Genomic DNA, 25233 nt, shown 5'->3' on the forward strand with positions numbered 1-25233 from the left:
TGTTACCATGTGAGAGTCACTAAGACAAAGCAGGGCTCTTCTGTTCCATTGGTACCTCAGATGCTGTGATCTTTTGTCCTGCAAATCTTTTGTCCAGGCTAATCAGTGTGTATATTAGCAGATATAAATCTGTAACTGTTCAGGAAGCATTTATTAATATTTATAACTTGATCAATACTGAGAAAATTGAAGTAATTAGCGATGTCTAAAATCACTGCTTGTCATTGCTTTTGGGGTCTGGTGTGGGGTTTTTTTCCCCCTCTAAAGAGCTCACTCATCCACTTAATAGAGCTGCTGGGCACAGATTAATTTCTGAGATGAAGTAGACTGAATTTTAAAGATGCATATTACTTACCATCTTTACCTCATGAAAGTTATTTGCAAATACCCCAAATTCCTCTTTAGTCTTAGCAGACTTAACCTGGTGGGAGAGTCCTAATTTTTCAGAATTACTAAGGTACACTGAAGTAGCTTCTTGCCTTCAGACCCTTGAATATAAAGTGATTTTACACTGTGGTTGAAAATGTATTTTTACTTGTGCTCACTTAGCAGCCAGAAAGATTGCCCTTACAACAGCTATTTAACCTGATGAGGGCAAGTATTAAAATGGCTAAAGAAACTGGATCAAAACTGCTGACATAAGCATTAAGTTTGTCTGTGATTTGCAATTTTCTGTTTCTGTTACACAAATGAAGAGTAAAAAGTATTGAAATAACTTGTGGGGTTTCTTCTCCTGTAGTCTTTTTAAAATGATGTCTGCACACAGATCTTTGACACCTGCCCTTTACATAACATTTACTTAACTGAGGAAAGAGAGAATAACCCTGTATGTTAAGGGAGCAGAGAAGTTGGTGTGTTTCTGCCTCTTTGTATCAAAATTTGAAGGAAAGTGCTTTTATAATTACTTTTTGTCTTGGATTGAGGGAGGGCTGGGAGAGAACAACTCTTCTAAAGGACCAAATATGCAATTAAGAACCTTCCTGTTCAAAGCATCTATTATGGCATTATCTGTGATGCTTTTTTCTTAATATTTATTGCATCTACCGGTAAGAGGGGAAGGTTGTTCAGTTTTGTTCACTATCCTTATTTCAGATTTTTGTGCTAATTAAATCCTTTTCCTAAGTGAGGCTGTAAATACAAGTTCAGCTATTGCAGACAACTCAGGGTACTTCAATCAGTAGAAATTTGAATGGATGTACAGGATTGGGAGCAGTTCTTTGGTTGAGGAAGGGCTGGCAGATGGTGTGTAGGGATGGAAGAAGAGCAGAAGGCGAGACTAGAGCAGGAGCAATGTCATCAGTGCATGTGGTCTCAGGGCAGTAGTCAGTTATTAGACAAGTTTGCTGTAGAATTACAATAATAAAATTAACTACAATAATTACAAGCTATTGTATTTATACATTCACATTCCTTTGTCTTTTACCACTATTTCACTTCCTAGAACAAAAAAAAAAAAAAAAATCCTTCACTTATTTAAATAAAGCCAGTAGTGATTCCTTAATTAATCATACTTCAAACATGAGTGGGGTGAAGATAACCCTAGAACGTTTAAAATAAACGATGTCAAGTTAAATTTTTAATAGAGTAGAAATGGAAAAATTATCCAACCATTTAAAAAATAGTTTCCCTTTAATATATGAGTAAATATTCTAATATCCTTTTAAATTTCTTGATATGTTGTTACCAATAAAAATGTAATACAAAGAAATATTACCAGAATAACAAGTGCAGGTGTAGGTTACTTACACTTCCTACTTGATGTCTGTGTTCTTACAGCCTTACCTGAAGTGCTACAAAATACTAGGATCTTTTCTCAGTCGTTACAAATTTCCTCTGAGAACCTTGTTTGTACTTAATTACTTTGATTTATGAGCGTTATTAAATTTAATTGATTATTTTATTGGTTCAGCTGTGAAGCTGGTTTTATATATAAAAACATGTTTGCATGGATAATTTTTAATATAAAAATAATTTATAAATAGAAATTTATATATAAGAACAGTTATATGTAGATATACATACTTGTGTGTGTATACACATATTAACATACTCATTCATTCATTTTGAGAAACCAAAATAAAACCCCTTGTATTTAAAGTATAGATTGCTGTATTCCTGCCCAAACCTTTCTAGCCCAGATGGGACAGCCTGTCACATTCTGGTGATCTGACTGACATGATACAGTTGTAGCTACTGACATTGCTCTGAGAGGGTAGAGGTGGCACGGAGACTTTCAGTTTATCTTGATTTTTTTCTGATGCTACCCTTTAAGTTTCTGTATTTCAGTGTGCACCCATGTGCGCAGGCTGTCAGAACAAAACTAGTTGCACTCGGTAAGGGAAGGGGATTGTAATGAGATTACTATGAAGAGTATTTCTTTCTGTCTTACAGCTAAGCTTTTCTCCAGTTTTCTTAAAAAATTGCCCTGTAGATTGCAGTTCAAGACACCCAATTTAAAATTTTAGTCATGTCTGAAGTAAGAGATAAAGTGAGAATTGGGAGTGGATTTTCATATGGTACTTCTTGCTATCCCTCTAATTCTGAGACTCAAAATCCTTATACTCAGAACTAAAATTCAGTTGCCAAGAATTTTTGTTTGAACATGTGGCAACAAGATAGCTCCTGTTCATCAGACTGTTATATTTTATCAAAGTATGACAGCTGTTTCCTTTTTATTTACAATTCTGCTTAAATACATTTCAAATAAAAAAAAATAAACAATCACCAAATGTGGTGATGGAGACTTTTTATCAGTCTTTTGTTCAAAATGTATCTGCTCAGCTTAAAGAAAGCATAGATGTTTGCCTAATTAAAATCTCACAGTGCTCTAAGATACATTAATTTGCTGTATGGCAAGTACTTTAAAGAATTTAAATTTATAAAATCATCACTTTCAAATTGTATTGATTTCTTAAAAAGTGTTCTTGCAAAGTATGTGTGTTATGAGTGTCAAAAGACAGGAAGTATGAGTAGGAAAATAAAAAGTTGTGAAAGCTTTGGAATTATTGACTCAAAGACATTTTTTCAGAAGTGACTAAAGCCTTTTATGTACTGAACTATTACAATGCATTTTGAAAGAAACCCTCCCTTACTTAGTCCTTCCTGAAGCCTAAGATTTGTCTTCTTTCAAATGCTATTCTATAAAACATTTCTTAACATTATAACATAGTGCCCATGTTTGTGCTTGTAGTCAGTATCATAGCTGCATTTCTGTGGGTTGCAAATCTGAGTAAAATGCTAGCTTCACAATCAAACCTACTTGTATTAAATTGTTGCTTTCATGATTTGAAAAAAAGAAAATTATTTTCTCTGTCTTGTGGTGGTTTGCCTTTGTTCTTTGAGCTGTATTGAGAAAAAGTTATAAGGATGCTATACTTAACTCAGTTTAATGTTTTGACACTTAGAGACTCTTGAAAATTTGGTGTGGGTGTCTAAGTATTTGGATCTGAGTATACACATTGATTAAATTTAGTGTGATGTTAAATGTTTCATAAGACAGAGGAGAGCTGCTATGATCTTTCAATGTTAATATTTTTTTCTTATCACTTTACTGTGTAGATACCCTTCATGAGACACAACTCTGCCACAACTCATCCTCGGAGGCAATCGTGGAAACCTTTTATAATAGGATTTTTAAATGTGGATAAAGCTCTCAATAGAATACCTAAAGTAAAGGAGAACAGCTACCTTGTCTCAACTATAAGCTTATTATGACAAAACATTGAGTTTGCTTGTCAGGCTTGGATAGAATGTAATTGATTGGTTTGTTATTTGGACTGACAAGGTAGTTAATTTGCCTGCATTTTTTTGCACTATTCAGGAACATTTTGTATATGCATCGTTGAAAAATCCCGGATAAATGTCTTGTCAGGATTGTCCTATTAAGTAATGTCTCTTTCCCCTGTGCTTCGTTGGCAAATGATGTTATACAATGCTTGGATTCATTGAAGAGTGACAGAAGCCTGTGGGACTTAAATATTGTGTGTTCCTCTATGGTGATACTGAAAGAAATTAGCAACGGTTTGCCATCTGCCTGCCACTCTACTTATTTACAGTTTAATAAGAACATTTCTATATAGAACACTATGTTGTACATAGACCTTACTGTAAAAAGGATTGTTTCCTAAAAAAAAAAATAAATGTTCAGTGATAATAAGACCTGTAAAACACTTGAGACTTACTATTCTGAAGGAATAGATTTGCCATGAAAAAATTGATTTTATGCTTATTAGTATGAACTAATTGTTTCTGACTCCAGACACTTGAGTGAACAGAATTATAATTTTCCTTCTTTCTGATTTTTTTTTTTTTAAATAAGAAAAAATTGGGTATGTGCAGGCATTTGTTTCATTTGGCTTACTTCTCTGGCAGTGTTCAGGACAAGCTTATCTCCTTCCAATACAAACATGAAATTGTTTTGTAAGTTGGGGAAGGAATGAAGAATTGATCACACAGCGTGACAGCTGAGATCTTCGTCTCCGTCCGTATATATCCTGGTAGATGCACACATAGTATTTTGATCTTCAAATGGTACAGATGCAGTTCTTAAATCTACAGTATCAGAGTGTTGACATCTTCATCGTTTTCATCTTGAACTTGCTCGGAAAAATTCTGCTCATATGCAATCACACTTGTAACTTTATGACCTATAATCCTTGAATTTCTTAAGATATGGTGGGTTTTGTCATCTATAAAGGCACGTTTCCATTTGAAAGTATTTTTTAAACTTAAAAAAGAAATTAAATGCTGTAATAAGTAATAGGAGAATATCCAAATTTATGTATACTTATCTACAAGTCATATCTTACCAGGGCATTTCATGTTTGAATATTATATGAAATAAAATTAACCTGATGTCTAACACGTCGTTTCATTTTGAAAAGGGGGTGGGAGAATCTCAGAGTTAAGATTTTGTTGGAACTATCAGAAATGCTTCTTACTCTGTTTTGGCCAATACACACAAAGATGCCATAAAAATAAAGAGATTTGCACTAGGAAGTAGACTCTAATGCAGGAATTTGATCTTTAAGGATCCGTGAATCCTTTCTAGAAAGAAAATACCCAAGTTTATTGACCACTTGTGCAATATTCTGAAAGTAAAAAGTTGTGTCCACATGCTGTGTAAGCAAGGGAGGGAAAAATGTTTGCCCATACATCATACTGAGTTTATGGGGAAAAAAAAAAAAAGTAGTGTTTACTGTGATTTATGATCATTTATTAAACAAAAACAATCTAGGTATCGTGGATAGGAGAGAATGATAAATGTGGCTTATCTTGGCTTTAGTAGGATATTCAAAATACTTCTGTGTGTGACATTCCTTTAAATAAGTTAGAGGTTCTGTTAATTAAGCTGCAATAAAATATGTAGCCGAGGAAAGTAAAACAGCGACAGTGGACTCACTTTCAAATGATACTCAGCCACTGGGTTCCAGTCAAGCTCTCCTGGATTCAGTATTACAATATTTCTGTTAATTTTTGCTTTAGGCTATTAGGTACTGAAATTAAGTGTTTGGTTACATTTGCAGGTGATGACAGTAAGATGTGAGGAAGTACAGTGTTAGAATCTAAAAGAAAAAATTTTAGGAAAGTATTCAGAAAAGCACTCGGTGCAGAAAGGAAAAGGCAAGTCACTGTTGATTGGTTGATTATGATATCAAGAGTGACTTCAGAAAAAAAAAATCGTGAGGGACTCTGAATCACAGATCACAGAACATTGATCAAACTGATCAAACCTTATATAGACAGAGAGAGGTGTTGGAGTTAATGCATTGAAGTACTCCTGAATATTCAGAAGACCAATATCTCGCCATTTGAAAAGTCTCAGCTAGCATATCCCATCCAAAGCAAACTGAACTGGATGATAAGAAGACCACAGGAGACATGAATAGAAATAGCTTAAAATAGTAATATTTCTTTAATTTAGTGAAGGTGGGGAATACGTTAAAAAAGCCTAAATTAATATAAAAGTTATAAAGAAGGAAGTTGCTACAAAGAAGGGGAAAAAATGTTCTTAAAAGTTGATCAGAACAAAAATAAGCTAAATTGTATCAAAATGATTTAGCCAATAGAAAGGCTTTTTTCTAATAATAAGCATACTTGTACTAGAGCTGTTTGTTAGGGAACGTCTGTAATCTCTGCTGTTGGAGGATTTTAAGGACAGACTAGTGTGTGTTAAATACTGTTTCAAGTGTTGTTGATATTTTCCTGGGCATGCTTGAAAACCCAAGTTGAATTCCTGCTTTATTTTTTATGTTTTTCCCCAGTACACTTCCGTAGAATTTTGTTCTGTCTCCCCCTCTCCCTTTCTCTCTCTCTCTCTATCCTCTATATCATTAGGTTGAAAGCCAGATGCTAACACTTGCTGTTTCACCTTTTCAAAGATGTTTGATTTCAATATTCAAAACTATAATGGACTTTCCTAGTAGTTCATAAACAGACCATTCAGGAGAGTTAATAGTCTGAACACCTGAGAGTGGCACTAAATGCAATAGTGTATTACTAGAATATAAAAAATGCAGCATTTGGTAATAGCTTCTTAAATTTTACACATTTCAGTTTGTCAAAGGACTTTTTCAGTGTCTGTAATCGGTGTAGCGTTATTTTAATGCATTGTCTATTTATTGTCTTTTGAGTCATTGTCTTCATAGAAAATCTTAGTTTAAACATTAAAACACTGTAAATACAAGTTCTGTACAGTAGCTGTATATTAACAAAAGCAGACACATCTGAAGTAGTGTTCATATCATTATATTCCACTTGTATGTGTGGGCCATTAATGAATTTTGCAACCTAATTTCACAAAGCCATGTGTTCAGTAGTTTTGCAGTTCTGAGAGAGAGAAAAGTTAATTTTTTTGCTTAAAAAAAGCTGTTCACATACAGGTATAGTAAATAAAGTTTATTTTCAGCATTCTTAGAATTCATTTTGTACATGCAAACTTAAGTTTAATAAACCAAATGATTTGTAGAGCGTTCAGAAAAAATCTTACATAAGAATGATATACAATGATAGCCCTTTCAGATTCTTACCCATGAAGAATCAGTGTTAGGTTTTTTGATGTAAGGGGATGTTTTATTTAGTATTAAAATAATGATTTTAATCAGTTAAATGAGTTAGGTGGCAGTTTTGGGTTTAACATAATAAATATAGCTACACAGATGTCTGCCAGATTACTGCTTGTTTTCTTTTGCTGTTTTGTGGTGTAATTGATATATGCATTTTTTTTTTTATTAATGCCCTTGCGATCAGACAGAAATTTAAGTAAACAGGAGATCAGACAACTTCCCATATCCTAAAGCACTTAGACACCTTATCATGAAACTACTCCTAGCTGAAGATCAGTAAGCTCATCATGCTCTGTCAGGCTGTGTCCGTCTTGCCATACATGTCACATCAGTAGTAGGTAGATATAAAAACTAAAATGCAACAATCGTCCCTTATCTAGTATAATCTCTCACCTTTCAGCAATAGCTATGGCCTCTCTCTTCCAGGTATAACAGAAGACAGTGATAGTCTACTCTTGTCATCTCCCATTATAAGCTATGTAAATAAGAGATCTCCTTTTGTATACTTGCATTGTACCTGGAGTAATAGAAATTATAAAATTACTTTATTACTTAGTGTAACACGATAGCATTCTCCTTCCCAGGAAAGATTATTTCATTTACCTAAATCAAAATTATGAAAATTGTGAAAATATTAGAATCCAGAAAAATGTAGGTTGCAGAAGTCTCAGAAGGACATCTGTTACAGCCACCCACTCAGTGCAGGACTGACTGCAAAGTTAGAGCTAACTTTGAAATTGGGTGAAGTTCCTTGTAGTTTAATGTGGGTGAACTTTTAGCATCTGTGAAGATAGAGAGCCTTTCAGGATAACAAGTACCTGTGTACCTGTATGAAGATATATACTTGGGCTGTATCCTGGTTTTCTAATCAACAATTTATGCATATGCAGTCACATAAGAACTTTAGTGCAGAAATGTGTCACACTTCTCGCGGTAAAGTCACTTAAATCTTGACTGGCCCATGTGAGAAGACTTCTTAAAACTGTTCTGTAGACTAGATGACCACCAATATTTAGTTGTTAGGCCATGTATAGGCAAGGGGAAAAGTGTAGCAATCAGGAAGATGAGAACCAACTTCTTCCATTTTATACCTAGTAGGGTTTTATTATTTTGTCAATTTTTTTTTGTCTAAGGACAAAGGAGTTGATAAGAATCTAGATCTTATATTTCAGAAAATATAGTACTGCATCACTTCTGGTTTGTGTTTGACTGTGACATACCACAGCAAAATGAAAGTAATTTGTTTTGGAATTAATTGGGCAGAATTGAAGAATTTTGGTGTAGAATGGTAGGGTAAGATACAAAGTCATACCTTTGCTTATTTTCACTTCATTCCAAGAAATGTCAGAAGAAAAAGATGAGTGTTATCTACATATTCTGTAATGAAAACATGCTACAGTTTTGGGCTCCTCACTCAGTAACCAGAATAAATGTACTTTTTGAACAGTGTGGGAATCCAGGGCTTCCCTCTGTCTGCCCTGGAGGGCCTGGGACCCTGGCAGGGGGTCAGGAACCCCCCTGTACAGAGCCCCGAGAGAGTCTCTGATCTCTGTCCATGGAAAAGAGTTTTCAATCTTACAGGATGAATTACAAGCTCTGAGTGTTTGATATGAGTAATAATTATTGTGGCATGGGTGCAAAAGTAAAATTTTAGATTTCTAGATTAGGGGTTCAGAGGGGACAAGATGGAGGAAATTGGGTGTGTCTTGTCCTTTTCCTCCTTCTTCATGCCCTCCATGTTTCACTGTAGAGTTGGCATTTTTCTATTGGTTTAGGCTGGGGACACACTGTTCAACGTAGGTGACAGATATTGGCACATTATTGTAAATATAGTACACGTAGTTTTTGGTATATAATGTTTGTAACATCCCACTGGGGGCAGAGCCCCACACGCTGCCCTGCAGGACAGACCTGCGGCAGGGCAGCAGAACATGTTAGAGATAAGCAAGAATAAACAACCTTGAAACCAGCACAGACGAATTATGGCTTCTTCTTTGGCAACGGGGCAGAAAGACAGACACTTTCTACAATCTCGGAATCACCAATACCCACAGATTCCGACAGGACAGCATTAATGACAGTGCACTAAATAGAGGACTATACATTTATTTCACCATTAGATCTTGAATTTTACTGTTTAAGTAAGGGCACGTGAAAATGCCTTCTTAGATGTGACATGTAAAGTTGCTGCTGCAACCCACCACACTGTTCATCCCTGTCATCCAGAATTTATCACTCCTGTGGTCGGGTTGCAGTAGAGTGTCACAGGAGCACTCCTCAGCTGCTCCAGGCTGAAGTAATTAATTTTGTTTCTAGAGTTTGAATTCACTTGAGCTACATTGATTTACTCTGTTTTTTTGGGAATGCTTATGTGCTCCTTTCTATTGTATGTCACACAGCTGCTAATAAGAAACCAAGTGTTGACAGTAACTTAAATGGTCATGGCTGGTTTTAAGTTGCTCATCTGAAATCAAGAATGTGCTGCAATTTAAAATGAACCCCAAATCATGTCTCTGTCTGTTTGCAGTTCCGGAGTGACTCAGCACTTGGACACTGAGGGATTAAAAGGAAGAGAGATCAGTGTCTGAGAAGAAACCTCTGTTTCTCAGATGTCTCTTCCTAAGGTGCTAAGATCCTTTACTCAGAAATGGGGTCCAAAACAAGCCAGCAAAGGGTGATGCTTATCAGTAGTTAAATCTACGCAGGTGCTGGGGTAGCCATTATGTTATATTCCTTCAGCAAGTGGGTGCATGTACACCTATCCCACTGCAGTTCCCTTTGAGTTTAAAATTCTGGATTAGCTTCCTTCTAATTTTTTTCTGACTAATTCTGAGTTTGTCAGAGTAAGGCTTATATGACAAATTCTCTACTTTTAATGGTGAGATATGTATCAGTGTTTTATATATTTTTTTCCATTAAAGTAAATCTTTCCATGCTGTTGTGACAAATCAGGAGCAGTATATTTATCTTGCAATTTTGTATTTCGTTCACCATGGTACCTTTTGGCACGACACTGTAGGCGGTGTGCAATGATGCGTACATAAGTGAGATTTTTCTGTAGTCTCTGAAGCATATTTGGAAAGTTGTATTTAAAGATTAGCTTATTAATGTTGTGTTTCAGGGACATGTAGGTAATTACTTTTACAGCTATAGATGGGTGATGCTGTCTTGTGAATGCAAAATAGGTTTTTTCGCTCTGGCTGAATCAGCTCTTTGTAGTTTTCGATGATATTAACCAGTGACTTACAAATGTGCCAATGATGGGCGGGTTTTGCATTCACTCCTCTGTAAAAGCACAGGTCTTTTTCCCCAGTGCTTGCAGGAAGGCTTCTGCAGGCCAACTGATAAGATTCCCTCCTGTGCAGGTAGATGCAATGTAATGAAATTGGTTGTGTGTGCTGAGCTTTGTATATAAAATGAGATTGACCCCAGCCATTATCTCATTTATCTCATTTACATTGTAAAATCAGTATCTGCACTATTGATTAGAGCATAATTAGTTAATTATGAACACGACAGGGCTTGAGCACAGCCAGCTGTACTGCTAAAAAAACTAATAAAAACAATCCAAGGACAAGAGCAGATGGAGATCACTCTATTAAAGAACAAAGTAAAAGTATTTCAGGTATGGAAATGCCCAATCAAGCTTTCTTGTGGTGAAGATGTAGGTGAGCATTTTATACTTCTATAAGTAAAAAATGTTTGGGGTTTTTTAAACTTTTTTATCATAACTACTTCAGAATTCACCTTTCTTCTTCACACTCCATTTTCTCCATATTTAGTGGGCATGTATCTATCCTCATTAATTGCTAGAATGAGGAACACAGTGATTTTTAATTTTGATGCATAAAGTAATTTCAGACTTGTTATAACAGTGATAGTAAGCAATTACCTGTCAGCTAGAGGTAATTTAGGAGGTTAGGTTAGCTTGTCTATGTGTGAGCTCTGCTTTTATTTCCACAAGGTTTTCCGTACAGCAGCTAACGAGGGGGCTGAAGATGGCCCACCACTTAATGGCTTTTGTAAATCATTTTGCTTCACCACAAAAATATCCACAGTTATCCACAAACAGCAGGAAGATAAGATACTTGCTAGTTTAAGTTTGAACATCTGACCTTGAAAAAATTTCAACAGCCTCCAATATGGAGGAAGTGGCTTCTTTCCCTTGGCCCCCTCCCCATCCCAACAGTTTTGTTTGTGCTATTAAGCCATCTTCAGGATGGGAGCAGATGATACTTGTAAATTATGGTGATGCATGACTCCTTTTCTCTGTAACTGCCCAGAATGTGATGGGTCTGTGAATACATTTACTGACAGGCGGCGAGACTGGCAGCATGGCATCTTTTGTGACCCAACAGTTTCATTCTCTATAACTAAGACAAAAATATGCTGTATTTTGCATCGCTTCCTCGTTTTCTGAATGTGACAGTGGGATTTCTATCATTTTTATGTTGCTAGACAAAAGAACACAGCTAATAGTATACACTTGAGGGATTAATCTTGTTTTATTAGTGCCATTTTAACTTAGGTGCAATGTTTGCTTTTGGAATTAGGAATTAAGAATGCCGTTTTTTTTCACTGTGATGTGTGTAAGCATCACATTTTGTCAGTTTCAGCAATGATTGCCAGACAGCTAGAGCATAATCTTTAACCAAAGTACAGTGGTATTCATCCATTTTCCCAGCATCATGCTCTGGGAACTTCAGAATCAGTGAATTTCTGTTTTCCAATATAGAATTCATATTCCAGTAGAAAGAAGTAGGAAGCAAGCATTTAAAAATATTTTGTATACTTACTCTTTTATCACCATGCAGCTTTTTGTATTTTGATATCTGAAAATACTTATTTGCATTTCCTCAGCTGTGCAGATGAGGATAGAAGTTATTAGTATCTGAAATCTTTCATATGGATATTTTTAACTCATTTTAGGAAAATGCAAATTTTCTTCTACCAAACTAAACACTCTGAAGTGATAAAAATTGATGACAGTAAATATTAAAAACATTGCACTTTAGAATGGTGCCTCGAGATCCATATTTAATTTCACAATGTCGTGGTTATTTCAACCCCGCTTTACGAACTCCCTCAGCATACTCTGAGGAAACATGGCTGGAAGTGCACTCAGGAAGTACCACATTCTAGATGAAAACTGGTAAAAATGTAAGAGATGCCAAAGTCTAATTTTATAGAGGAAACGTTTTCTTTTGAACACAGAAACATATAAAACAATTACTTAACAAAAAAAAAAAAAAAAAAGGAAAACCTAAATAGATGCTGTTTAAATCATATATAGATTTTAGGATTAAACTCTGAAAATACTCTAAGTCAGAATAGTATGTTTCTTTATTTTCAGTTAGTTAAGAGGATCCTCAAGTTTGCATGAAGGGAGTTCTGATAAGCACTGCTCAAGTACAAGCCCTTACATGCATAAGATTCCAGATACTGAAATAGGTTAGTAAAAATATATTCTTTTACAGATGAGAACATTGAGGCTCAGAGGAGGCTTCATCTTTTGCTGAAGGTCACATACACTGTTGGGATTTAAGAGTGTGAGCTATCCCATCTCCCATTCTCAAACTTTTTATTATTTTAATACACCTTTCACAAGAAATAAAAGTACATGTATTCCTGATTTTAAGTAATATATTTCAGCATTAAAACACTCCTTAGTCTTTAAAAACTGAGGGTGGTTTTCTATTTTAAGTGTTTGCTTTTTCCTGGAGTTAGATTGAGTCTCTGCTAAGCAATCCTAAGGATATATATTGCAATATAGTATATATCTCATTTTCAAAAAAGTACCAAAACTATGTCAGTCCAGAGTTGAATCTTGTAGCTAGTCAGATTATTGTTTTTAATTTCTATTTAGCAGGAAACAGCCAGTGCTCGTGTGTTGCCTGTGACTGCTAGCAAGAGCAGCCTTGGCAGTGAGGACAAAAGTATTTACTGAAGTTAAACAATGAAAATTGAAAGCAGTTATTTGTTTTTATTGGGAGACTAATCCTTGGAGAAGTCACATGAACCTTTTGTTCCGTTAATGCAGCAGTATGTGCTATTAGTTGAATCCTCTTTTCTGCAATGCACTATCTGTTCTGTCGATAAATGATATCCCTCTGTCTTTGATCTGATGATGCCTGTGCCATGCTATTACTGCAATTTTTGGACCTTTTTGTGTTTGCACATACTGTAGAGGAAAATTTGAGTGGTCAGGAAAAAGGAGAAAGGGGGAGCGGGGGTTCTTTAAAAATTTTGATTTTTAAACATATACTCTTTGCTTTTTTTCAGTTATATATATTGGCTTTAGTTCAGAGTTTAGGACTGTTTAATGAAGAGGCTGTTGCAAAGTAAATTTGAAAAAAGCTTTCTTTTTCATACAAAGGAATACAGGGGGATATGCAAATAAAGAGAAGTTCAGTAGGGTATATGAAAGCATCTATAATTTGCTTTGAAAAAATCTCTTTCTCATTTTGAGCCTATTATTATTATGATTTAAATATCCCTTCATGAAACACTTGTTCTACTGTAGCATTTTTTTCTATTAGTGGTAGGTTAAAAGTAGGTTAACAATAGCTGTGCAGTATGTTTTGAGCTTTTTGTGTAGCCATGCATAATGCAAGACACTAATGAAAGGTTTATTAAAGAACATAAATTTGTTGTGTGTACATAAAGCACTTTTATAAGTGAAAGATCTCAGTGAAATCCTTTTAAATTAATGCCCTTTCTAGCAAATTCAGTGTGAATGAGAAAATACTTTTGTACATTTGTTTATCAACCACATCGTCCTGGTGTTAAAAATGTAATTCATAGCTGTAAATTATATTTGAGTTATTTAGCATGTGGGTGAATTTTCACAAAGCATTTCTTAAAAAACTACACATGCAAAATAGTGTCTTAAAACTATAAAAAATAAATATTGTCATTGTCTAAAAAAGTTTAAATTTCTGAAAAAAACGGGCAGTGAATGACACTGAAGTATCTAAAAATTTAAGCAATTTTTTCATTAATTTGCAAGTCTTTGAAATGTTGTCATTTATATAACATGATGACAAAGGTGATATATGAGTGTCTGCATCAGGATATTCCAGATTAAGCAGAACCTACTTGAAGTGGCTGTTTAAAATTACACCTGATAGAAAATAGATTTTCTTTTTTATGATAATGGATCAGGAAATCTTCTGCTGGGACTTGCAGGGAAGCTCAATCTAAAATAGTACAGAAGTACCATTTAATATAAATATGTATTTTGTTTTTCTCTTGCAGGTGTGATGAATGCAGGCTTTGCTACCATTTTGGCTGTCTAGACCCTCCCTTGAAAAAGTCTCCTAAACAGACTGGCTATGGATGGATTTGTCAGGAATGTGACTCTACATCCTCCAAAGTAAGTTAATGCACCCTAAAAATAGTTCAAATATTCTGGTTTCCAGGTTTTACTTAGTGTCTGAAGTTTTTTATTAAATGCTGTACAGAGGTTGCACTGGTAGAAGATCATAAAATAAATATTTCTGATTCTCTTCAGATCAGTATTAAAAAACCCAGAGTGTATGCAAAGTGGAAATAGTCTTAATCAGTAAAGAAAACTTTAATATCCTAGTTAAATGCTTATTTTTGACATGCTCTCTGTGAGAAAGGTGTGAGTACAGATACTATATCAGTGTTGGTAATATTGAAAGAAAAAGTATTTCAGGAGTACTGCAAAATACAAACTTCCAAGGACAGAGAAAATGCATGTGTTCTCTAAACAAAGGAAGGTGATTTGAATTACTATACCATTTTTCTTTCACTGAAAATTCATATGAAAGTTATCAATACCTTATATTGATTGGCAAGCCTTGTTCAAATATAACATTGTAAACCAAGGTTTTTGACATGGATTAGCTCTTTAATAATACTGAAAGTAATAGTATTCTTTTATAGTGCTGATTTTTCAAAAAATAAAGATTTTGATTCTTTGTTTGTCTGCACAGAAGCTTCTTTAGCACTGGCATTCTTTTCTGTCATCACCATAACCTCTGAAGAGACACTTTCAAATTTATTTCATAAGTGTATTTATACATCTCGTAAGTGTATAAATGCATCTGATACCTCAGTGTAAAAATAAAAGAGTATTCTAAAAGTCTTCAAGATTTTTCATCTTACTGCCAATTTCTTTGTATTTCACAGAATCTTTTACCTCGTAAGTGTCTCAGTATTTGAATACACAGGGACACAGCTGTGATGAGATGTTCTCATATGTTGCTTGTCAGCATACTTGGATACTTAAACTCTGTCATGCATTTACTTTTAAGTTTGGCATGTACAGAACATTCAGGGAGTGGTATCATTTTTTGGCTTGCTAGTGTCCCTTTCCAATTGCAAAATATGTTATTCACTTTCCCCTGAGGGATTAATCAAATTGTTCTTTTGTAAGGAGGTACGGAGACAGATACAGGAAATTAGCTGTCCACTACAGTTTGGACATCAAGCAATCTTTCTTGAATACCACTTACATGCAAGAGACATTCCAAGAGTGAATTAAAACTGTTATTGAATTTCTGTCACCTGCTTAAACTAAAATGGGGTCCTGATAACATGAGTTAAAATCTTGTATCTCTCGTATTCTTGACTTGAAAGTAAACAGAAAAATCAAAGGGTTTGTAATTTCTAGTTATGTTTTCCTGGAGATTAGTACACTGTGTATGAGGTACAACTTTTTAGCTACTTTATGAGTTAAATTAATTATGATGGACTTCACTTCTTGCAGGGTGTGTGTTAGTTTTAAGGTGTGTTGAAAAAATGGAATGTTTTAAAGAGTAAACAAAATTTTTCTGTAGAATGATTACACATTTTGTGTTAATCTTAGTGATTATTATAAATTTATAAATGTTCTTGTGTCTGATTTTCATTCATAAAGATTTTTAATGAGTAAATTTAAATAAAGTCTCTTGCACTTTCAAGTGAAGGCAATTGGAATTGCATTTGAGTGAATATGTAATGAATATGAAAGATACTGAAAAAATTGTCTTATGGGGACTCCTTGTGGTTTTGTTTAGTCACTTTCACTAGCTTTTCTAGAGAGCTGTGCAGAGAAATTACTCTAAGAAAGCTGTATTGCCCTATATGTTCCCCAAAGCCTTTTTTGGTAGCTTTTTTTCTGTTTTATACTATGCAGTGTAATATATTAAAAAAAGTATGATATCAAGTTAAACTCCTTTCAGCCATAATGTGAACCAATTTTTTAAAGGACTAGGACTTTGTCTTGTACTTCATAATTTTCAAATTCTTTGTTCTACATGGCTTTAGGATTGTGTATTTTATATCTGTGATTTTTCACAGCCAGAAGAAGCTGATATGATAAGGCTTTTTCTACCCCTCCTTAGAGGGGGTGGTCTCTCAAATCTGTGCTTGGAGCTCAGAAGTGAACAAGTGTCGATAAAGTTGGGTCATTTCCTGAACTCTGCCTGACCTGTGGATGAATTGCAATCCTGAGCTACTGATGATTTCAGTCTCTCAGTCACTCACTGCATCCAATTTTTGATATGTCACAGGGAAGTTACTAGTATGGATTATAGCAGCAAAATGGGATTGAATTTTCTGCTTTGGCCAAGGAGACTGTTGTTTAGTTCTCGTTTTTTGTACTTTGTTCATCTGTTTTGGTCCAGTTTAAATCACTTGTAATACATGTTTTAAAATACCCCAACAATATATTTTCCATTAGCACTGTAGGGCCTTGAAAATAATTGGTAGGTAAATGACACTATTTCAATGACAAGAGAGGTCATAGTGCTGAGCTTGTAATGGCTGTTAGTTTTTACTTCTAACTGTGAAATTCAATTTTAGATGTTCAAGAAAAGTTACATTCTGCTGACAGCAAATAATGATATTTTATTTTCAGATTTTGCCAAGCACTTGCAGGTGTCAGCAGTACAAGGCATGTAATTTAGCAGTAATAAACATATGATTTAAATTGTTATCTAGCACAGACATTGGACATGGTACTTCCATTTTGCTCATCCTAGTCACAGGACTCTCCAGCAATTGTGTCAGTTTTTCCACCAGCGTAGCATATTCCCATATTACCCTGCCTGTCAAATAATAGACAGACAGTGACTTTGCTGTAGGGCATGAGGGCAACAGCTTCTCTGCTGGTGATACTTGCTGTCACTTCTTTGGAATGGGTAATGCTCATTACTAAGGTCTGACAAGCTCTCTCATCTCAAAAACATTGTACATTTTGTTACATCACATGAAAGCTGAAATAAACCTATAAGGTCTCCATTTCTATAACACTGTCCATTCATCCTGTGAAAGGATTATTGTGCACTTTCAGGACTGCCAAACAGCACTATAAATCATTATTTTCCTGGTAGTTTTTGTTAGTGCTATTCAGGCTTAATACAGACACTTGTTTCAACTTGTTTTAGTTGAATTTAAGACAGATAAATAGAATGTAAACCAAATAATTTAATATCATGACATGGTAATATTTGGTAGGAATATATGTGGTATGACCATTTTTTCATTTATGTACAAAAAGATCTTACTATGAGGTCTCTTTAGTATTACATGTGGGCTCTTTCTGTTGCCTTCCAGTGAAAAAATACCGTTTGAAATATCTCCTCCAATTTTAAACTTCAGCAGGGACCAAGGCAGTAAGGAGTTTAAACATTATCATGGTGGTTACATTGACCATGCTAGTTAAGTTTCTATCTGCTCATCTTTGCATGTAATCTGTTCTGCAAAACACTACAGAGTGTATGTGTCGGGTCATTATTTGAGTGCTGCAGGATCAGCTGCCTCATCTCTAGACTTCTTTTTACTTTCCTTTTATTTCATTTCTTTACTGTACTGCATTTTTTCAGTGGAAATAAATTGTCAGTATACGTGTCAGCACAGAATTCTCATCTAAGCCCCTCAGGAAATATTTTCTGGAACTGATAATTCACAACACACCAAGCCTGGCAAATAATATATTTTTGTACACATTTTGTGTTCAAAAGAAATCATGGATGATTTTGCTTATTAGCCAGGTAGAAGCATTTCTTTGGGTATATTTTGCTTTCACACAGTGAATATGCAAATGTATTTGGACACTGTAATATTACATTATTAAATGTTTGAAATAATATTTTAAGTTTAAAGTAATTTTTAATATGTAAAATGTATTTCAAACCTTTGAATTTGGTCAGATGAAAAGAAAAATGTGCACAATTCAATTCTTGTAGTCCTGGAATTTTATTGTAGTCAAAAACAAGGTTGGTGATTAGGAAAGTCTGTGAGGAGTGCAGAAGTGCATGATCTACTCCTGTGTTGTGCAGGTGACAATCTCATTATGGTTTATGGAATTTTATCTTTTTCACTGACTTTTCTCCAAATGTAGGGAAGCATTTCCTCACACATGTAGTTTCACACAAGCATGTTGAAAATCAAACAATGAACCCAAAGACCTATGTTAATCTCCCAAAATTTAAGAAATATGGAAGTTGAGGTGGCATGCAGGCCTTTAAGTGCTTTTTTGGCTATGTGTGACTTTGCAGCCTTTAATTACTTCATGCTATGATTTTTACATTTTCTTTCATAAGACCCCTGCCATTTCTGATTTAGCTGTTGGGGGTCACTAAAAGGGATTAATTTGGGTTGAGAATTAGGAGGCAGTCTTGTGTTTTACGTTTGCAAGGCATGAGAACTGAAGCAATCATTTCCAAACTGGGGAAAAAAGGAAGTTTGACCTTATATTTGAAGTAGTTGAGTTGTTACCAACAAATTGAATTTTATTTTTGTCTCACTTCAAAGCTGCTGTGAGTGCTAGGCAAGATTAACATTTTCAAATGTTTAGTAATTTTTTCTCCTCGTTTACTCTTGCCCAACTTGGATCCCTTGGCCCAACCTGTAACAGTGCTGAATTCTCTGAAGTGGGAGATAATGTGTATGTATACAGAGGAAAACGGTATTTGAATGTAACAGATGAGGTTGGCATACAGTAGTAATATTGTGCTTAATCATGCCCTAAATATGTTTTACATGTGCTTATTTAATCATTCAATTCAATGCAATTTTACATAGTTATATGTAAAATACATTAAAAAAATACGAAAAAAATCTATACAGGTCTTTTAAATTAATTCAAACTTGCTTCAGTTACATATTCTAACAAAGGATGGCTCTCATTGCATCACTTTAAATCACAGAGATTGTCACACCTTCTTTTGAGGACAGAACATAGAAGCAAATGTACTGCCATCATGGCACCCAGTATTGCAGCTGAAAAATGATGAAAGAATACTGCTAATAAATCTGCTTGCTGCTTCAAGCAGAACACACTATAATGGGAAAAAATGTTCAGTTTCTATGCAACATTTTTCAGCCAGAACATAGTATTTTAAGGTAGTTTACAGAAAAATTACATAGTGGAATTCACTAACTGTATTTGTCTTCCACAGGTGTGAATATTATGCTCTATGTTATGATAAGGTCATAAAGAATGATAGAGTTAGACATTTTTGTGTTTATTTATATATTTTAGAGTTTCTTGAGGAGAGTTTAGCTAGCACTTTTGTTTCTTGTGTGACATAGAAAGAAAGATGTTTTTTAATATAGCACCTGGATAATATTTGGATATTTTGAAGTCATTGTTGTCTTCCTAAGTTTGTGAGGAGCAGTAAAACATTGTCACTGGAGTGATTTCCTTAAAATTGAACAAGAGAAAATAAACAAAATATGTAAGGCAATATGAAAATTTAACACAAGTCCTTATACCATTTATGCCCTGTTTTAAGAACTTGGCACAGAAATAGGTTTCACTACCAAGATGGTCCAAAAAAAGGGTGAAATGTTAGTATATTGCAATATCACTTGGCTGAAATATTGCCAAATGTGTTTTAATATTTGCTTCCCAGGTATCATATTTTAAAAAAATGAGTTGGCACAACCTGTGTTATTTTCTGGCAAACAGGTATAATACATCTATGTAATGAATAATTTATACCATAAAACGTTCCAAAAATAATCAACCTTGAAATTAACTTAAGTTGGGACTTGATTTATGAATAGTGAATAAGTTAGCTGGTAGTAAATCCCCAAATTAATCCAAAAACTCTGATACACTTAGTTGGCAGAAGATTCCCATAGTCTAGGTGGGAGGCTTAGGTTTTAATAAAAAAATAAAAATAATTTTTAAAAAAGTGGTTAAGCACTGGAAAATATTTGTGGAACAGATGCTTACTTTTACTATTTTGCTTCTTCTCCACATCAAAACCGATTTTACCAGTTCAAATACTTCCTGGTGCTAACTGCCACATCCTCATCATGGGCTTCTAGTTGTACTTTTTGGGTGCAGCTTAACTGTATTTTAAAAAATGTACCAGAAAATAAATAATACAATATAGCATTGTCTTTCACATGAAAAAACATTGTCTGAAAAAGTGTCTCTTTGAAAAATGGTAGTGCAACTAATACCAGCCAGATGTTTAAAGAATAAAGAAATTGGAATATAGGGCTATTTTTAAAAATTTATTATTGCTGTTTCAAATGCCAAAACCAAATTTCTGATTCTGAAAGATAACACTGGGATAGATCAAAAAAGTATTGTAAAAAGAAATTGCCAATTAGGAGAGCAAAGTGAAATACATAATTTTTTTTTTCATTAAACTTTGACAAAAAAACAGTAGTTAAAATAAACCTGCTAAGAGTTTCTTTTTGCAGTTGTATGTTCATAGAAAATTGAGATTGACATATGCACTGCAGTTTTAAATTACACTTTTTTGTAAAAAACAAAACAAAACAAAAAACAAAAACAAAAAAAACCCCCAAAAAAACCCCCAAAAAATAGAAAGCTATTTTAATGGCTCTTGGTCCAAGAATTTTTTGGTTTATGAGTTAATTTTCTTCCCCCTATTTTTTTGTTAGGCAGAAGAAGGAAGAAATCCCTTGCTGCATACCTTCATTTGCTTTTTTTCATAAACAACCCAACAATATAGAGTTTTCTCCAAAGCTGAAACTTCACATGATGTTCTTTGTCTTAAGAGTGAGAGCAGCAGTTCTTCACAAGCTGCTCCATCCAGCCTATGTCCCTTTCCCCAGGGTGCTTCAGGATCAGCTTGCTCGAGAGGGTGCATAAGTCCTGCCAGCACACCTGCTCTAGTGTGGGCTCCTCTCTCCATGGGGACACAGCTCCTGCCAGGAGCCTGCTCCAGCACAGGCTTCCCAAGGATCACAGCCTTCTTTGGGCATCCACCTGCTCTGGTGTGGGGCTCCTGCACGGGCTGTGGTGGATCTCTGCATCCCTGTGATCCTCCATGGGCTGCAGGGCACAGCTGCCTCTTCATGGGCTGCACCACGGGCTGCAGGGGAATGCCGCTCTGGCACCTGGAGCACCTCCTGCCCCTCCTTCTGCACTGACCTTGGTGTCTGCAGGGCTGTTCCTCTCACTCCTTTCTTCAGGTGCTGTTGTGCAGGTTTTTCCTGCTTCTTAAGTACATTATCCTTGAGGCACCACTGCTGTTGCTGATGGGCCCAACCTTGACCAGCAGCAGGTCCCTCTTGGAGCCAGGTGTTGTTGGCTCCATCAGATGTAGGAGAAGCTTCTGGCAGCTTCTCACAGAAGCCACTCCTGCAGCCCCCCACCCTGCTGCCAAAACCTTTCCATACAAACACAATACAAAAATGAAGCAAATTTATTTTTAACGAGGCTTTGTATAACACAAATCAAATTATTTCTGAGGTAGTCGTACTTTTCAAAAGTTGTCTTGGTCATTTTGCTTTGTTGTGATGAAAAATATGTTACTAAAGTAAAAAGCTGGATGGCTAAAATTAGAAACAAACTTGTTCATTAACTATTGCTTTGGTTAAAATGCATGCCCAAGTCCAGTTGCCGGTGGAGCATTTAAGAGGTACCTGATTAATATAATACTGGGAAAAAAAAATCATAAACAGCATAGAGGTTGTACATTTTTAATGCATGTAACCTAAACATACACAATATTTAAATTACTAAACCTCTAGTTTATGTATAATAAATATTACTTACTCTAAAGTTGTGGATAAGGAAGCAAAATCTCTGCATGGGCAGCTGTTCAAAATGCTGCTGCTACTCTGTACCTTCTTTAGGTTATGCTTCTAAGAAAATCTGCTTACAGTTATGGTTTATCTGGGTAATAGCTCTGCTGCTGAATCGTGACTTACTCTCCCTAAGCCATGACAAAATGAAATTACAGCCTATGTTGCCTGTTGCTCTAGTACTGAGTGGCAGGAAATCTCTGCTGGGAGCTAGCTGCAATTGGGAAAAATCCAGAAATGAGCTAGTGTTATGATTTGAATAAAGCCACTGAATATGGTTTTATCTAATGCAGCATGAGAAAATAAAGAAACAAAAGCAGTTTTTGACCTCTGAATACCACACCAAAACATCCTCTTTGGTGTGCACCTATGCATATTCTCAAAGATTATTAGGAGGTTGAAAGAGGAGTAGTGTATAGGAAGGACAAAAGAAGCAAGGTTGCTTGCACCTTACAGAATGGGAGGCTTTCTCTTTCTTGCTTTAGAAATTTGATTTCGAGATATGTACAATATTGGGATGCACTATAACAGTGAATTTTGCATATTGAAAATGCTATATTGAAATGTAAAAGACACAGAAATACTGTTTCTAATGCAAATTTTCTCCATTTTACATTCACTTCACTTTTCAAGTGAAGTCACAAAAGGAAGATATATATGTGTCACAGTTACTTCATGGTAGCTTCCAAAGCATCATACCTTACAGCACTGATGTACAGTCAGATGTACTTTGTTAATGCAGTTCTCTTCCTACTTCTAGAGTTCCTAGAATAAGGAGTTCATTGGGTATTGATAATTAGGAACTTCATACTGACAGTGGAGCCATAAACAAATTTAGCAATGAATTGTAATTGATCATCACTACTTACAGTTAATAATCAGTTTGGAAAATTAGATTGTTATACTTAGTTAGTAGAATGTGTTGAATTTGGTAATGTCTGGGAAAGACAGTATTAATTAAAAGTTTGTAACTGACTTGAATTTTTAAACCTTTTGGGTCTTGATTAAATTCTTGGGTTAGGTGAGTTAGGCTTCCAGGAGAGCAGTATTAAAAAAAACACCACATTTCCATTGTGTATAATCTTGTTTGATTTGAATATTCATTAAGAATTAAGCAGTCAGTGGGAGATTGCAAGGTGTGTGCTTTACAATGACATAAAAAGGGACTTCTGATATGCAAAGGTATGTCTGGAGGCTGGTGGCATCCTGTTGCACCCTAATGTTGCAAAGTGCTGTTCTGTTTCTTCCAGATTTCTGAGATAAATTTCTTAACCTAGAAATATATTTCTTGTCTTATGTTTTACATAGAACTAGAATGTATGTAATTAAAGAAGAATTATATATTTTAATTTCTCATTAGTCCAGCTTTATTACCCTGCAAGTTATTTTTGCGCATCTCCTGTAATAATATTCTATATGATAGAAGAAGAATTAGATATTTAATTGTTAGTCTGTATAAGATTTGAACACATTATCATAGTTACCCAATTAAGTGCTCCTGTTTACTCTCAAGGTTGATTTTATTTTCAAGTCTTTCAAAGAAATGTAGCCATATATGTCACTGTACGTAGTGTGTTACTCATCAGTATAAATTGCTAATGCTGCCTGGGCAAAATCTAATCATGCTGAATGATGAGAGAGAGAGAGGAGGAAGAAAAAACCAAAAAAAAAAAGTGCCATTTTATGAAGTGCTAGGCGAACAATGAATTTTAGCACAGTCAAGATTTGCTTTTCATCATCATGTTAGATAGTGGAAGTGAGGTTCAGTTGCCATTCTCAAACAGAAATTCTCTTAGTGGTAGCCACATTTAATCACATTTCCCAGAAGACAGCTGGATATTGCCAATTCGTGCTGTGTCAGCCACTTTCTCTGCAAAGGAGTGTCTCATCACTTGGATTTTAGCATTCTGTAGCAGAAAAGTTCCATCCTCTTGAAATTGGCTCAGCAGATAGCTTGTGTAAGAATATAACTGCAAGAGCATTACAATCAGTTCTACCAAGAAAATGCACGACTATTTCATAGAATTTTAAGATGGCTTTTGAAAAGATTTTCACAAAACCTTTAAAATGTATAGTGCATTGTTAAATTCTAGTAGCAATTAAGTTTATCTTAGATTTTTTAGTAAATGTGGCTTTGGTAAACATTGAAAATTATTATCTGGTTCAGTGGTTTGAAACATCTTTGTGTATATTTGAAAAGTCTTAAGTATATTTCAGCTGTGACAAACATTACCAAAAGATTTTATATGTGGAAAACCTTGGAATCTGTAGATATCAACATTTTTTCTAGCTACTAATCTCATGAAGACTGACGGGCAGATGGTATCCTTTCAGATGTGATATAAACAGCCGAAGAAAAGTGTCAAAAAGATAAAACAGTAAGATAACTTCATATTTATGGAAGGTACCCAAAAGTGTACTTCAAGTGAGTTAATCACATTGCATACTTATTTTTGGAAGTAGAAGGGTGTCAGTAGAATTGTACAGTCATTGTCATAAAGGATATTAAATCTGTAACCAGACCCATGCAATAAGTAAGGATACATGTGAGGTACTAATATTTGCAAGCATATTTTGTATCACATGAATATGCATTTGCCCTACCATGTTCTCCTACTGCGTAATATTTCCACTGCTTGTTTCATTAAATGTATTGCACAAGACAGAGGAATTGCAGCACACAGTTATGTTCTATGTTTTGTAACTTGCTGATGGTAAGAAACTTCTTGAAGGCCTTTAAAATGTTTCTTTTCATGTAATGATAACTTCAAGAATCTTAACATTTAAAGATAATTATGAGAATACAAAAAGATTGAGATTTTGGAGCTCTGGTCTATTAATCTGTTAATAATTCTCCCACTGAATGAGCTATTGACCTGCTGTTGTTTATGTGCTTTCTGGGTATAGCATAGACAGAGACTGAATAGCTCCTTTATATAAAAGTAGTAAAATAGTCAGAAGACAATAGATACACTGGCTAGTAGACAATGAATCATTTTACCTACTGACTCATCCCTCCATGCAAAACAACCTGCTTGAGCTAAAGAACAGTAAAATGGTTTAGGCATTCCCTTGGGAATATTATTTTGAACCCTCTTAAGAAGAGGAGGAGGGAAGTGAGCTGAGATATTCCCTATGATAT

At 34.9% G+C, this 25233-nt stretch overlaps 1 protein-coding gene across 1 annotated transcript in view; it reads left to right on the forward strand.

Moving 5' to 3' along the window:
- The window catches only part of PHF14 (PHD finger protein 14), a 157298-nt gene that overhangs the window by 90725 nt on the left and 41340 nt on the right, over positions 1-25233 (forward strand). The window contains 1 exon segment of the mRNA XM_030264726.4: positions 14322-14439. Within this exon segment, the coding sequence (XP_030120586.4) occupies positions 14322-14439 (118 nt within the window).

The sequence above is a fragment of the Taeniopygia guttata genome, chromosome 2, assembly GCF_048771995.1.
Source record: "Taeniopygia guttata chromosome 2, bTaeGut7.mat, whole genome shotgun sequence".
NCBI lineage: Eukaryota > Metazoa > Chordata > Aves > Passeriformes > Estrildidae > Taeniopygia > Taeniopygia guttata.